Consider the following 16,032-nt stretch of genomic DNA (forward strand, 5'->3'; position numbering starts at 1 on the left):
CTGGGAGGCTTGCTGCCTGCACCTCCATCGGCCCCACTCCTGATGGTCAACCAGCTCCGCTTCCCACACCCTCCTCTTCCCGGGTCCCCATGTCAGGCCTCCAGGCCTTCCACACAGGCGCAGACCGCTGTGATCACTCCCAAAGGGCAGCTCCAGCCTCTCCCCGGTTAGCAAATCTGCCCCGTCCCTCCTGTTCCAAGCTCACGTTCCAGACAGAGCTGCACTCGTTCCCATAAGCTCTTGCCAGCCGAATGATTTTTAGCTCCTCAAACGCACCAAGTTCTCCCCACACACGCTGTCCCCTCTGCCGGGACCCGACTTTCCCCATCATGGGGCCAAGAGCCTCTCAGCACAGGGTGGCGAGCCTGGACCTGGTAGACCTATGGCCAAGGGCACAATGGGGCTCTGCCACTGAGTGGCTGTGCGAGGCCCTCTCTGCTTCTCTCCCCACGAGGTCAAGAGGCACATTTAGTCCCCACTTCACAGGCGAACTGATCCAGGGGCGGCACTCAGAGCAGGCCTGCACAGGGCCCACGTGTCCCGGTGTCCCCCGTCACACAGCAGCCCACGGTGGACACTCGCTAAGTCATCCCAGGTGAATGGGTTTTAACCAAAGCTCGGCAGGAATAACGAAATCTTCAGGTGAATGCGTTAATGTCACCATATTCCACAAACTGAGTCCATAACTTCAGTTAAAAAAGAAGCATCACTCCTCGAAATAAAGTGATCCAAACCCCGTGTGAACGGCAGGATCCCAAGTGTATAACATAAGAAGACGCACACACACACACGTGCATCCTGTCATTAATGCAAGTTGATGCCCCTCTTCACCCACACGTATCCCCTATTCTCCCACCCTGCCCATGCCCACCTCCTCAGGGGGCGACGTACCTTGTAGGACACCTTCACCACCGAGGGGGCCCACTTGTCAAATTCGTATGCCCAGTTGGACAGCGTTCTGGTGGAAACAAGGAAGGGAGAGTCAGAGTCTAGTTCCGTTGCCAGCAACTGTCCAACAGATGTCCACAAGGAAGTGAAGCTGATGTGTGTGTGACCCTCAGAGCTGGCCGGGTAACGGAGCTTCTGAGGGAAGGAGGGGACGGTGCCCCAGGTGGGAGACACAGGGACACACAAAGGCATGGTGGTGGGTATTGGGTCAGCCTCCGCCAGGTCGGCCTGGGCTGGAGCAGGGCGGCCGGAGAGGGCCAGGACCAGGAGCTGGACCCTGGAGATCAGTTCTCTGTCACCGCTGTGTGGCCACAGGCCCCTGTGAGAACACACCACACGCTGCAGACCTGCTGCCCAGAAAAACGCAGATTCACGGTGCCTCATTTCAGGCTCAGGACACTGGGGGTGGGGTGCGGGAGTCATGCCATGGAGGTCGGGGCTGTAGGAGGCACCACCGAGTCGCGGTGCCACGTCAAAATGAAACTGGCAGCCACTGAAGGTTCCTGCCCGGTAAAAGACAGAATGAGGATGGGAGGCAGGTGAGACCAAGCCAGGCCCGGGCAGAAGACTGCAGGAGGGGGAGCGCAGGAGGGCTCGAGGCCAGGAGGAGGGGGGACAGACAGAGATGGGCAGTGAGCGGACACGGGGGCGGGTGAGGAGGGACAAGTCACCCCTGACTACAAGAGAGAACCTCAGGAGAGGGTGACAGCAACAGTAAAGCCAAGTTCAGAGCGGGTGGGCTCTCGGGGAAATACTGGGACACAGAGTCTTTGGTGGGGGAGGGAACTCACTCAGACAGTCTAGACCAGGGGGGTTGTAAAGACAGGATGCAAAAGCCAAGTGGAAGAGACTGCTCATGGCTCACCTGGCTCCTCCCCGCAAGAAGCTCCACTGAGGAGCTCCCCCAGCAGCCAGGGCCAACCAGGTGGGCACAGTCTGAGCCAATGAGATGGACGTTTAAGTTGCTGGGCTGTAAGTCAGGGAAAGGTCTTGAAGGAGGGTGGAGACTCAGCTGCCATACGCTCCTGCGGCCCTGGGCCCCGCCCATCATTCTGGGAACCCAGAGGAGATGACGGAGGCAGCGGCCATCTTGCAACCATGAGGGTAAAAGCCTAGGGGCAGGAGTCAGATGCTAAGGATGACTGAGCAGAAGACTGCAGGAGCCTGGGTCCTAGAAGCTTGAAGCCACCTGGCTGTGGGCTTCCCCTTACTGAGGATCAGCAAGATCGCCCTGGTTCAGTCACCAAGGTCTGGTTCCTACTGCAGGGAGCAACAGGGGAAGGTCGGGGCACTGAGAGAGAGAGAAGCCAAGGGCCAAAGCCTGGGGTGGGGGAGGGGCATCTGCAGAGGGGGAGAAGAGCTGAGGGAGAGTCGGGACGGAAGTAAGGAGACAGGCCAGAGTCAGGGGTCCAGAGGGAGGCAGGACAAGCAAACTCACGGCGGAGAACAGCACGCCCCAGCAGGTGGATGGGACAGCGCGACACTCACAGTCTGAAAACACCCCCCAGGGCACAGGTGGCTCCTGGAGATGAAACTCAACAGACTGGGTCCCGGTCTGGGTAGCACAAGCATGAAAAGGGCTGAAGATCAACACACGGGGTAACTTCACTGAAGGGAATGGGGGAAAGCAGCCAACTTAAATGACCTTGGAAAAGATGTTTTGGTTGGAAACTGTAAGTCTAAGGACAAAAGGAACTGGATCCCTAGTTAGTAAGGTTGTTCCTCACAGGCTAAGTATTCTGAAAGCACTGTACATGCACACTGGGAACGAACACACGAGTAAGGAGAAAGGCTAGAATGAGCCCTGTGGTCCCGGCTGAGTCAAAGACAGCAGTATGGTCACACTTAACAGAGACACAGATGACCAGACGCATATCATGTCAGCACGTGTGCACTAGGGTCAGTACACGTATATACGTATACTTCCTAGCACTGCACACTGAGAGGGCCTAGAAGCAATGACACCCCAGAAGCAAGGAGCACACCCAGCACCCAGGGTCGAGAGTCACTGCGTGTGACCAGTCTTGGTTTCTAAGACCATTTTCTAATAAGGGAAACCAGGGCTTCTTGGAGAAATGGCTGGTTCTAGGCCTGGGAGGGAAATGTACCAGCTGAGCTTGGAGCGTCTTTGGGTGCCAAAAAGCAAAGACGTGCTCAAAAACCCCACAATGATGGCGGCATGTCAAAGGAACAGAGCAGCCAACTGAGAGGGTTCCCGATGGCCAAGGCTGGAATGATTTGAGCAACAAAATAAACCAGTATTGGAGTTTAACCCAAAGTATAAAATAAATATCCAGGAGTCCATATTGATATAAATGATTGAATACATTCACAACTGGGGGAGAAGAGAGAAATCTTCCACACAGGAAAACTCCAAAAAATTTATGTAGTGATTTCACCTTCAAGGAGGTAGCTCTTAATTGCCCACCTATTATGTGTGGGCTGAACTTAGTGACTTTTTTCCAGAATACAGTATGGAAGGGGGAAAAAAGAAAAACTTCACAGTGGAGACACCTGACACACACTACCTCAGCCCAGTGATCAAGGTCAACCTCAAGAGTGAAAAGTCATGTAGACAGTAACTGCCCCCTGTTGTGAGGTGATAAGATGCATGCTTCACTTCTGGTCTTCGTCCCGAAACCTGCCATCCCATTTAAGGATGAAAAAATCACCAAACAGACCCAGGCTGAGGCACATCCTACAAAACACCCAACCAGTTCTCCTCAAAACCATCAAGGTCACCAAAATTACACCAAGTCTGAGGAATGGTCACAGACCAGAAAAGACTGAAGAGATGTAAAGGGTAAATGTCATATGGGGGACTTCCCTGGTGGCGCAGTGTATAAGACTCCGTGCTCCCAATGCAGGGGGCCTGGGTTTGATCCCTGGTCAGGGAAGTAGATCCCACATGCATGCCACAACCAAGGAGCTTGCGTGCCACAACTAAGGAGCCCTGGAGCCGCAATTAAGGAGCCCGCCTGCTGCAACTAAGACCCGGTATGTATGTATGTATTATGTATGTATTTATGTATCAATGAATGAATGAATAAATGTATGTACGTATGTATGTATGTATGTATGTCACATGGGATCCTGGAATTGAAAACGGAAATTAGGGCAAAACTAGTGAAATCCGCATAAAGTTTACTTAATAGTAATGTGTTTAATTACCAGTAATGTTCCAGTGCTGATTCCTCACTTGTGACGAAAGTAACACCATCATGTAAGATGTGATCAACCACAGGGGGAACCTGGGGAGAGTATACGGGAGCTCCCAGTACGACCTTTTCAACTTCTCTGTAAATCTAATGCTATTCTAAAGTAAACAACAACCACAATGCAATGACAGAGACGTGCTAAAAGGACACAGGGACGGATCTGAAGCGTCTCCCTGGGCCAAATCTGGGACAATTCAAGCAAAGTAAATAACAATAGTGTCCATGAGCCAATTCTTCTATGAAGAATTACACCATTAAAAAATTAATTAAGGGAGAAGAGACAGCTTTTCCTTGTAGTGGAATTCCAAGACCTGTAGAAGGAATGACGGAAAGAGAAAACCACTACTCGGCACTTTCCAGAGTAATCATTTCAGGTGAGACTCCTCTGACGGATGCTGAAATTACGGGGAAAAGTATGAGGAGAAATGGTATATTCGTATAGCTTCTAAGTGCCTTCTCACAAGTTACTTATAAACTACAAAGGAAAACTCTTAGGTTTATGTGGGGTAACCCGCAGGCGCCATGTAAGGAAAGACCAAAGTGATGCTCTCCTGTCACGGAGCCCCTGGGCTTGTGCCTCCTGATGTGAGGCCCCAAGAAGGGCACAGCACCCACCCTGGAGTTTCTCACCAGAATTCCAGAAAGAAGACACATCACACAAACCCAATCTGAGGGACAGTCTACCAAATGCCTGGCCAGGATTCAAGTGTCAAGATCACGAAGGACAAAGATGGACTCAGGAACTGTCACAGACACGACATGACAGACACACGGCAACAAAAGGCAAAGTGGGATCCTGGACCAGAAAAAGGCCTTTAGTGGGGAAGTCGACAACATCTGAATAGAGTCTCTAGATTCGTTACCAGTTAACAATGATTTGTTAAATCATTGTTACTATCCTGGTGTTGAAACTGTCCTAAAGTTACGTGAGATGCAGGAGGCCGGGTGAAAGGTATATAGGAACTCTTCACACTACTTCTGCAGTTGTTTGTAAAAAATGACAAACCCAGGCTGCAGAGCAGCACGCTGGACAGAGCTATTCCAGTGGAGATGAAGTCACGCCTGGGAGGCTAAACAGAAGGGAGGGGACTTGAGTGAGTGGAGGGTTCTGGGGCCCCCAGCCATGGGTGCGTGGCTTCTGGAGGCCTGGCCACCTTACAGGTAGGAGGGCATGTTCCCACGCTGAGGGATGAGTGCTCGGTTTCCCATCCTCCCCCTCGACAGCTGACTTGAGGCAGACATGGTTCCCCCGAGCGCTGGGCCGACGGTAAAGGGGGTTCCCCTTCAGTGCCAAGCCAAGTGTACACACAGAGGCCTGGCCACATCAGAGCAGACCATCCTCCAGGCCCATGACTGGACTGCTGCCTAACGTGTGACCTGAACTGGGTCAATGACAGCCAGTCCTGGGACTTCTGGAAAAAACCTGGGAACAGGAGAACCATTTTGTGACCCATGCGGAGCTGGGAAGAGGGATGCCCAGATGGCCTGAGGAATACTGGCCCCTGGAAGGTTGCCTGCTGGGAGGAAGAGACCAACGGTACCAAGAGGTGGCAAGTGAGAGAGCCTCCTCTGGACGCCGCTTGGGTATCCAGATGCCACCTGAGCGCCTGTGGTGCCTGGACCAGGCTGGGACGCGATCGACAGGGCTCGGTGCCCCAGCAGTTAAGTGGACACAGTGTCTGCACAAATGGTTCCACTCCACATTTCTAGTGGGCAGTTATCTGACTCCTGTGACAACCTTGTGTGGAATTTGCTCATTGTGGGGCCTGAAGAGGACACCAAGGACATCCGGTGAGAGATGCCCCAACAGGAATCGTGGACGGGCACTCCAGCACCTGCCCTTCTTCTATCCTGAGCCTTGACACCAGAGGCAGGTGGCTATGGGCTGAGTTGTGTCCCCCCAAAATTTGTATGTTGACATCTTCGTGCCCAGCACCCCAGAACGTGACTATATTTGGAAACAGAGTCTTTAAAGAGGTGATGAAGGAAAAATACAGTCAGTGGGGCGAGGCCTAATCCATGACCGGTATGACTTTGTTTTAAGAAGAGGAAATTAGGGCACAGACACACATAGAAGGCAGGCAATGTGAAGACACAGGGAGAAGATGGCCATCTACAAGGCCAGGAGAGAGGCCTAGGGAGAAGCCAGCCCTGCGGACACCTTGTTCTCAGACCTGTGGCCTCCCGGGAAATAGTGCCTATTGTTTAAGCCACCCAGGCTGTGGTCCTTCGTGAGGGTGGCCAAGCAAACTAACACACAGGCGTCTGAGCACAGGCCGGGCTGCTGGTGACCTCGCGGAGCGGGGCCTTCCCACTGGGCACTCCCGGCACCTGGGGTGGGCACACTCACGAGAGAGGTACTATGATGAGGAAGGGCCCGTTGATCCGCTTGTGCTCCATGAGGTACGTGATGAGAGCAATGGTCTGGATGGTCTTCCCCAGGCCCATCTCATCAGCCAGGATGCCATTCAGGTTGTTGTTGTACAGGGACACCAGCCACTCTAAGCCTTTGATCTGCAAGGAGAAGCGGCCAGGACTGAAGCCCAGGTTGGGCTCGGGGGTGTTCCCCTCGCTTCGGAGACTCACAAGTTCTGCCCCAGCCAGGGACCTCCTGCGGCCATCTTCACTTGGTATTTTGCTCTGAGTCAGCCCACTCCTTTCCCACTCAGCCTCATCCTCAGCAATCCTGTCTCTGAAATCACAGGGTTGCTGTGCTAATGAGAGATGTATATGAAATGTCCCTTCTGGGTGCACATATAAATAGCTAAGCTTCTCACTGTTACAGTGTCCGTCTGTCACTGCCTGACACCAAGCCACACAGCACACTGGGACCAACCTGCCCTCAACCATGTGACACTGGATTCAGGAGAGCGTTAGGGTTTCAGGGAAACTTGGTGATGAGTCCACCACATGACTAACAACTGCCTCAACAGCATTTCAAGATTAACTGAAAGGTTTCCAAAGCTCGTGAACCTTTCTGAAACACAGTCAATTAGAGAGAATATTGTCTTCAGGGAAAATCTGGAAATTTTCATAACAAATTAAGCAAGTTAAGTCTTTTTTTTTTTTTTTTTTGCGGTACACGGGCCTCTCACTGTTGTGGCCTCTCCCGTTGCAGAGCACAGGCTCCGGACACGAAGGCCCAGCGGCCATGGCTCATGGGCCCAGCCACTCCACGACATGTGGGATCTTCCCGGACCGGGGCACGAACCCGTGTCCCCTGCATCGGCCGGCAGACTCTCAACCACTGCACCACCACGGAAGCCCGCAAGTTAAGTCTTGGCCATGTTCTGATTTCTCTGATTGCACTGGTCTCTGGAAAGTTCCACTGGTCACAGGATTCACCTTTGGCACTTGATATCAGCACGGAGGTTCTGAGAGTTCTTTTAAGGGAAGTTGGGGATCAGGGGTTACAACCAAACTGGGTATCAGGGACACGTGTTCTTTGGTTGGGGATATACCAGCTGCCTCTTGGGAGCTTACAGGTGAGCCTGGGATATGGGGCCACAGGAAAAGAGATTTTTACTACGAGCAGCTCCATTTCTTGGCTGTTCCAGGCCAGACCCTGACAAAGACCTTCAGAGGCGTCACCACTTCACCCTCAGAGGCTGGCAGGAGGGGCTGCTGCCCCATTTCCCAGAAGGAAGGACCGAGTCTAGGGCTGCTAACCTCTCCTGCTTTGCTGCCTCATGCTGCACAGAGCTCCAGGAAATATGTACTGAGCACCCATAGGCCCACACCCGGGTCCCATTCTGGCTCGGCCATTCCCAAACTGTGTGATTTTGAGGAATCGCTGTACCTCTCTGTTCCTCGGTTGTCCCTCCAACCACCCCCCGGCCCATGAAATTTGGAGGACCACAGCACCTACTTCAGAGTGGCTGAGGGAATTCAGATGCTAACAGCCTATAAAGTGTTTCTATTCTGCTTGGCACATATCAAGCACCCAGCAGATACTGATTTATTGCAACATTTCATTTCCTCTTGGTCAGACCATGATGCTGCTTTACAGATGAGGAGACCGAGGCTCAGAGGGGAAGAGTGAGTTGCCCAAAGACCAAGAGTGGACTGTGAACTCAGGTCTGCCTGCCTTCAGCAGCCACCCACGACCTGGAAACCCCTCTGCCGAGACTGCTATGTGGACATGGCCCCCTCCAACCTACCTGGTACTGCTTGAGGACGCCGTTGACCATGAGCGCTGACTGCTTATCCACCCTCTCGGTGACAGCGTGGGCCACGGCATAATAGGACTGCAGGCCACGAGCGAGGGCCTGCGACACGCCATACTCGTCATCAACATCTTGCTTGGCGTTCCTGGGAGCAAGATCAAAGGGCTGTGTGAAGACACACATTCCTACTTGTGACAATGTGCTTCTGACACAAACCTCCACAGAGCAGCTTTATGGCCTGAGCCTGAAGATAAGCCAAAGAGCGGCTGCACAGTCTGAGGACAGGCAAGGCAGCAAATACTAATCCAGGTGGGCCCAAGACTAGACTTCTGGGTGTCATGGGAATCAAGTCACCGTCACACCACAGAAGGAGTGTTACTTTTAGCCAGAGGCTGGTCACATGGCCCACCCTCTCTACCGGGAGTTCAAGAGTCTAAAGGGAAAATGTACACTCAACAGCCTTGCACAAACCAGAATCATTTATACTTTGGCTGTTTTGTAACCTAATCTAGAATTCTTTAATTAAAAAAAACTTTTTATTATTTTATTTTATTTTTTTGGCCGCACCACGAGGCTTGCAGGATCTTAGTTCCCCAACCAGGGATCAAACCCAGGCTCCTGGCAGTGAGAGTGTGGAGTCCTAACCACTGGACCGCTGGGGAACTCCCTAGAATTCTTTTTTTTTTTTTTTTTTTTTTTTTTTTTTTTGCGGTACGCGGGCCTCTCACTGTTGTGGCCTCTCCCGTTGCGGAGCACAGGCTCCGGATGCGCAGGCTCAGCAGCCATGGCTCACGGGCCCAGCCACTCTGTGGCATGAGGGATCTTCCCGCACCGGGGCACGAATCCGTGTCCCCTGCATCGGCAGGCGGACTCTCAACCACTGTGCCACCAGGGAAGCCCCCCGACTATCTCTTAAACACAGGATGAGCCACGTGAATGGACGGAACGTCACTTGACCCCTACAAACATCAGTGACATCTGAAGTAAGTCAACCTGGTGTTTGTGGTCCCACAACGGCTGCCGGCTGGACAGTGCTGTCCAGGGAGAAGCTGGGATTCTAACGGCTTCTGCCGGTGCCACCTCGCAGGAAGCTGGTGGAGGGAGGGATGCCTTACTCAATGATGTGCCGGGCATCCACCTCGGAGACGTCGTCGCTGTCTGGATCTGGAATCTTCTTCTTCTCCTCCACGGGCAGGGAGGGAGGCTGTGCTGGCTGCGGCTGCTCCTCCTCCTCCTCCTACCAAGAGACAAGCCAGTTCACCTCAGGTCACCCCAGAGTGATACTTTTACAACCCATGTGCCCTCTTCCTACCAATCCCAAAACATGTCATGCTTTTTATTTGCATATCCTTTTAATTGCTCAGTATATGATTTTTAGTTTTCTTAGCAGAGTCCAGACACTTCTTTTTAAGGACCTCTCAGGGTATGCTGTACTTCTGTTGCACCCAGCCCCCCGTACACAATGCACACTATTAAAACAGCTTTTCCCTTCTCTTGGATTTCCTAGGTATTAAACATTTTATAGGTAATCTTCAATATTTACTGCTCTTGATTTACTTTCAGCTTTACTGACATGGCCAAAACGTCTAAAATATGTCAAATAAGACTGATGATAACAGGCATCATAGTTTACTAAGAGGTTTTCTATAAATCTGTATATTAAGTATGAGTGTGGTGTTTCATTAAAAGGATTTTTCAACATTTACTGAGCAGATAATAAAGGGGATTTTGTATGACATACTGAAAAAACACACACAAATACATTTCCCAATATTAAACCATCCTTGTATTCCTGTATAAATCACACAAAATGTGTGTGTATAATGGAACTGCTATAAAACTAAAAAAAAAGAAATAGTATCTGTAATTAACCTGTCAATTTATTCCAGTCAAAACCCAGTGGGATTTCCTTTGGAGCATGCAAAGTAATTTTACAGATCATTTGGAATAATCAACAGGTAATGACAGCACAAACATTTTGGTCAAAAAAATCATAACTGGTAAGACTTATCCTACTTGATATTACTATGCTGGGAATTAAAATAGGAATGGGAAGCCTGGCTAATTCCAGTTAAAGGGGTCAGCAAATTTTCCCCTCAAAAAGTGACTTTAGGGGTTTCCCTGGTGGCTCACTGGTTAAGAATCTGCCTGCCAGTGCAGGGGACACAGGTTCGAGCCCTGGTCCGGGAAGATCCCACGTGCCACGGAGCAACTAAGCCCGTGCGCCACAACTACTGAAGCGTGAGCACCTAGAGCCTGTGCTCTGCAACAAAGAGTAGCCCCTGCTCGCCGCAACTAGAGAAAATCCACGTGCAGCATTGAAGACCCAACGCGGCCAAAAGTAAATAAATTAATTTTAAAAAAAAAAGAATTCCCCTGGTTCTCCTGGGGAGTAGGTAGGGAGAAAGGTGGGGCTGCTTGACAGCCCTGCCTGAGGTCTGATTTATATTTAAAAAAAAAAAAAGTGACTTTAAAGCTGGACAAAAGTAGCACAGGCAACCATTTCAGAGCACTAGGAGTCTGAGAAGCATTAACACTGAAAAAACTGCTGAGCCTTGAGTAAGAAGAGTGGGAGTTTGTAGAGTTCTTACTTGGGGGTGCTTTCATTTCTCCTACTCTCAGCTCCCAGTTCTGATGTGAAAGTTCTCCCAGGGTGGGCAAGCTATGAGGCCTGGCAGCTGAGGCTGATGGGGACTTAGTCATTTTGTAGCAGTGGATGATGCCCGGGCCAGCAGCGCTGTCAGTGGAGGTGAGGACCTCAGCCATGGGTGGGGAAAGCATATTACTGGCTGAGGGCTATGCACATGCACAGAGGAAACAAGAAAGGGAGAAAGGGCCCAGCAGAAAGTAAAAGCCAGGGTGGGCTTGAAAATGGCCCAAACTTGGAATGTGTTCTTCTACACATACTGATCCACTGGCTGGAGAAAGAAGCCTTACTGGCTCAAGGTGTTTGAGTACAAACTCTCCCCAATCACTGGAAGACTACTAAGTTATGAAGAAACACAACCCACTCCTAGAGAGCCAGGATTAAAACTAAAATTGAGAAAAGAACAAAAACAATGAACTGGGCAGAGACACCAAAGGCAGCACACACCCTGGGAAAACATTCCACAGATTCAGCCTAGATAATTTACTAAACAAACAGAACGTCAAGAAGAACACACAGGGGTGGGAGTCAGAATCCAGAGTGGCTAAAATAGCCTTCCACGAAACATTCATTACAAGACAAACACAAAGGAGGAGAATGGGATACGAACTCAGGGGAAAAGACAGTCGCTTGAGCCTGTCTCTGTTCCCAGATGTTGGACTTAGCATACAATCTTCCAAGCAGCTATTACTATATATATGTTCAAAGCTATTGTAAATATGTTCAAAGAAATAAAGGAAACCATCTTTAAGTAGAATGAATCAACAAATACAGAGTCTCAATAGAAGACAGAAATGATAAACTTCCCAAATTTGATGAAAAACATGACTCTACCAAGCCAAGAATCTGAACAAACACTAAAGAGAATAAACACAAAGAGAGAGTTCACAAACTTCTAAAAGCCAAAGACAAACAGAAAATCTTGAAAGCAAGAAAGAGAAAATGAATCATCAAGTACAAAGGCGCATCTATATAATTAGTAGCTAAACTTTCATCTGAAGATGAAAGAGACCAGAAAGTAGTGGAATGACATATTCAAAAGGAAAAAGACTGTCAACAAAGAATTCTATGTCCAGCTAAACTACCTTTGAAAATGAAAGCTAACGAAATATATTCCCAGAAAAACAAAGGCTGAGAGAATTTGTTGCTAGCAGACATGCCCTGTAATAAATGGTAAAAAGAAATCTTTCAATATATTCCATATCTTGCAATAACTTGTAATGGAAAAGAATCTGAAAAAGAATATACATACACACACACACACACGTAAAACTGAATTGCTTTGCTGTATACCTGAAACTAACACAACATTGTAAATTATACTTTGATTTTAAAAAATGGTTAAAAAAAAAAGAGAAGTCTTTCAAGCTGAAAGGAAATGACAGGTGAGAGTAAACTGAATCCATAAGGAGAAATAAAAAACATCAGAAATGGTAAATGCATGTATCAATGTAAAAGACTCTATAAATATATTTTCCCTTATTTCTTCTTTTCCAACTTCTTTAGACTAAGTTATAAGATTATATCAGGTATTAATTAGAAGACTGTATTGTTGGGTTTATAACATATATAGATGTAACATATGTGACAATAACAGCACAAAGGAAGAAGAACAAATGGAGCTAAGCTGGAACAAAATTTCCATATTTTACCAGAATGTAGTTAGTATTAACCTGAAGCATATGATGATAAATTAAGATGCATATCGTAATCCCTGGAGCAACTACAAAGAAAATAACTTTAAAAATATAGTAAAAATTTGTACTTCCCTGGTGGCGCAGTGGTTAAGAATCCACTTGCCAATGCAGGGGACACGGATTCAAACCCTGGTCCAGGATGATCCCACATGCTGTGGAGCAACTAGGCCCATGCGCCATGACTACTGAGCCCACGTGCCACAACTGCTGAAGCCTGCGTGCCTAAATCCCATGCTCCACCACAAGAGAGACCACCGCAATGAGAGGCCCGTGCACTGCAATGAAGAGTACCCCCACTTGCCACAATTAGAGAAAGCCCCCGCTCACTGCAACTGGAGAAAGCCCCCATGCAGCAATGAAGACCCAATGCAGCCAATAAATAAATTAATTAATTAAATTTTAAACATTAATTTAAATTAAAAAAAAATCAGGACTTCCCTGGTGGAGCAGTGGTTAAGAATCTGCCTGCCAATGCAGGGGACACGGGTTCAAGCCCTGGTCCAGGAAGATCCCACACGCCGGGGAGCAACTAAGCCCTTGAGCCACAATTACTGAGGCCACGTGCCACAACTACTGAAGCCCACGCCCCTAGAGCCTGTGCTCTGCAACAAGAGAAGCCACCACAATGAGAAGCCCGTGCACCGCAATGAAGAGTAGCCCCCACTTGCCGCAACTAGAGAAAGCCCACATGCAGCAATGAAGACCCAATGCAGCCAAAAATAAAAAATAAATAAATTTTTAAAAAAATCAAATGATCAACTTAATAGAAAAAGTATGAGATAAAATCTAACTCACACATGCTAAGAACTCTCAATAAACTAGGAATAGAAGAGGATTTACTCAACCTGATGAAGGGCGTCCATGAAAAATCTACAGCTAACACCAAACAATAGTGACAGACTAACTGCATAATCCTTAAGATCAAAAACAAGCTAAGGATATCTGCTCTAGACACTTCTATTCAACATTGTACTGGAGGATCTAGCCAGTGCAATAAGGCAAGAGAAGGAAATTAAAGGCACACAGAGGGGAAAGGAAGAAGTATTGAAGAATTATGGTTATTTATGAATGACATAATCCTGCATGTGAAAATCCTAAGGAATCAAACAAACAAACAAAAAACCCTATTGGAATTACCAATATGAGTTCAGCAAGTGCGCAGAACACAAGATTAACATTTTAAAAATATACATATAAAATTGTATTTCCATGTAATAGCAACAACACATCAAAAAATAAAATCAAGTTAACAATTCTATTCATAGTAGCATAAAAGGAATAAAATATTTAAGAATAAATTTAACAACAAAAAAAGCAAAAACTATACTTTGAAAACTACAAATCATTGCTAAGGGAAATTAAAGATGATCAAGATAAATAGAGAGGGCTTCCCTGGTGGCGCAGTGGTTGAGAGTCCGCCTGCCGATGCAGAGGACACGGGTTCGTGCCCCAGTCCGGGAAGATCCCACATGCCGCGGAGCGGCTGTGCCCATGAGCCATGGCTGCTGAGCCTGCGCGTCCGGAGCCTGTGCTCCACAACGGGAGAGGCCACAACAGTGAGAGGCCCGCGTACCACACAAACAAAAATAATAATAAATAAATAAATAGAGAGACATGTCATGTTCATGGACTGGAAAACTAAATATTGTTAGGACGTGATTCTCCCAAAACTGATCTATATATTCAACACAATCTCAATAAAAATCCCAGCAAGCCTTTCTGTAGTAACTGATGAGCTGATTCTAAAGTGTATATGGGAATGCAAAGTACCTAGAATAGCCAATAGAGCAAACAAGCTGGAGGACTAACACTACCTGATTTCAAAACTTGCAATACAAGACAGTGTGGTAGTGGCACAAACACAGACATACTAATCAACAGGAAAACACTGAGCATCAGAAACAAACCCTTAATTTTATGGTCAACTGATTTCCCACAAAGTTACCAAGACTATTCATGGGAGAAAGAACAGTCTGTTCATCAACTGGTGCTGGGTAAGAAGGCTATCCATAGCAAAACAAAAAACAAAAAAAACTTAGACCTGTACCTCAAACCATACACAGAAATTAACTCAATTATGACCCTAAATGTGAGAGCTTAAATATAAAACTTCTAGAAGAAAACATAAGAGAAAAACCTTCATGACTTCAAACAGCTCTTAGATACAACATCAAAGGCACAATTCATAAAAGAAAAAATCGATAAATGGATTTTATCAAAATGAAACATTTTTGCATTTCAAAAGACATCACTGAGGGAAAAGAAAGGCAAACAGACTGGGAGAAGATGTTTGCAAGCTACATATCTGATCAGGGACACATATGAAGAATATATAAAGAATTCTTACGACTCAGTGATGAGATAACAAACAACCGAATTAAAAATGGGCAAAAGATTTCAATAGATTTTCACCAAAGAAGATATTTGAATGGTGCATAAACATTTGAAAAGATGCTCAACATCATTATTTACTAGGAAAATGCAAAGTAAAACCACAAGATACCACTACACACCCACAAGGATGGCTATAATGTAAAGAACAGATAACGCCAAGTGTTGACAAAGTTATGGAGAAACTGGAACCTGTGAAAAGGTACAACTACTTCAGGCTACAGTTTGTCAATTCCTTAAAAAGTTAAACATAAACTTACTATATGACCCAGCAATGCCACTCCTAAGTATCTACCCAGGAGAAATGAAAACGTATGTCCACACAAGGACATGTATGTGAACGTTCACAGCAATGTTATTCATAATAGCAGAAAATGGAAAAAAATACAAATGCCCACCAGTTGGTGTATGGATAAACAAAGTGTGGTATATCTATACAATGGAACATGACTCAGGAATAAAACAAACTTCTTTTTTAAGACCTTAACTTTTATTAATGGTTTCTCCACATTTATTTTTAAAATATTTTTAATAGAGATAGAAATTACTTAAAGTAAAACGTACACATCTAATCAAAAATTTTGATAAGTTGAGTTTGATAGGTTTGGAAATATACATATAAGGGTTAAATCTACAACTTCAAAGAATAGGATATTTTCTTTTTTTTTCCCTTTTCCTTTATGGTTTATTACAGGATATTAAATACAGTTCCCTAAGTGTAGGACCTTGCTGCTAAATAGTGCTGCTATGAACAGAGGGGTGCATGTATCTTTTTGAATTATAGTTTTGTCCAGATAAATGCCCAGGAGTGGGATTGCTGGATCATATGGCAATTCTATTTTTAGTTTTTTGAGGAAACTCTATACTATTCTCCACAGTGGCTGTACCAGTTTACATTCCCACCAGCAGCATAGGATGGTTCCCTTCTCTCGACACCCTCTCCAGCATTTGTTATTTGTAGACTT

General features: G+C 47.1%; 1 protein-coding gene across 9 annotated transcripts in view; it reads right to left on the reverse strand.

Moving 5' to 3' along the window:
* SMARCA4 (SWI/SNF related, matrix associated, actin dependent regulator of chromatin, subfamily a, member 4) overlaps positions 1-16,032 on the reverse strand; it is an 87,387-nt gene that overhangs the window by 37,555 nt on the left and 33,800 nt on the right. For all 9 annotated transcript variants that reach the window (XM_060094116.1, XM_060094118.1, XM_060094123.1 and 6 more), the window contains exons 14-17: positions 9,448-9,569; positions 8,327-8,477; positions 6,517-6,680; positions 892-958 (exon numbers count right to left, since the gene is read on the reverse strand). In XM_060094116.1, coding sequence (XP_059950099.1) covers positions 892-958; positions 6,517-6,680; positions 8,327-8,477; positions 9,448-9,569 — 504 coding nt within the window. The remainder of the gene's footprint in view (positions 1-891; positions 959-6,516; positions 6,681-8,326; positions 8,478-9,447; positions 9,570-16,032) is intronic.

This window comes from Mesoplodon densirostris, chromosome 3, assembly GCF_025265405.1.
Source record: "Mesoplodon densirostris isolate mMesDen1 chromosome 3, mMesDen1 primary haplotype, whole genome shotgun sequence".
Taxonomy (NCBI): Eukaryota; Metazoa; Chordata; class Mammalia; order Artiodactyla; family Ziphiidae; genus Mesoplodon; species Mesoplodon densirostris.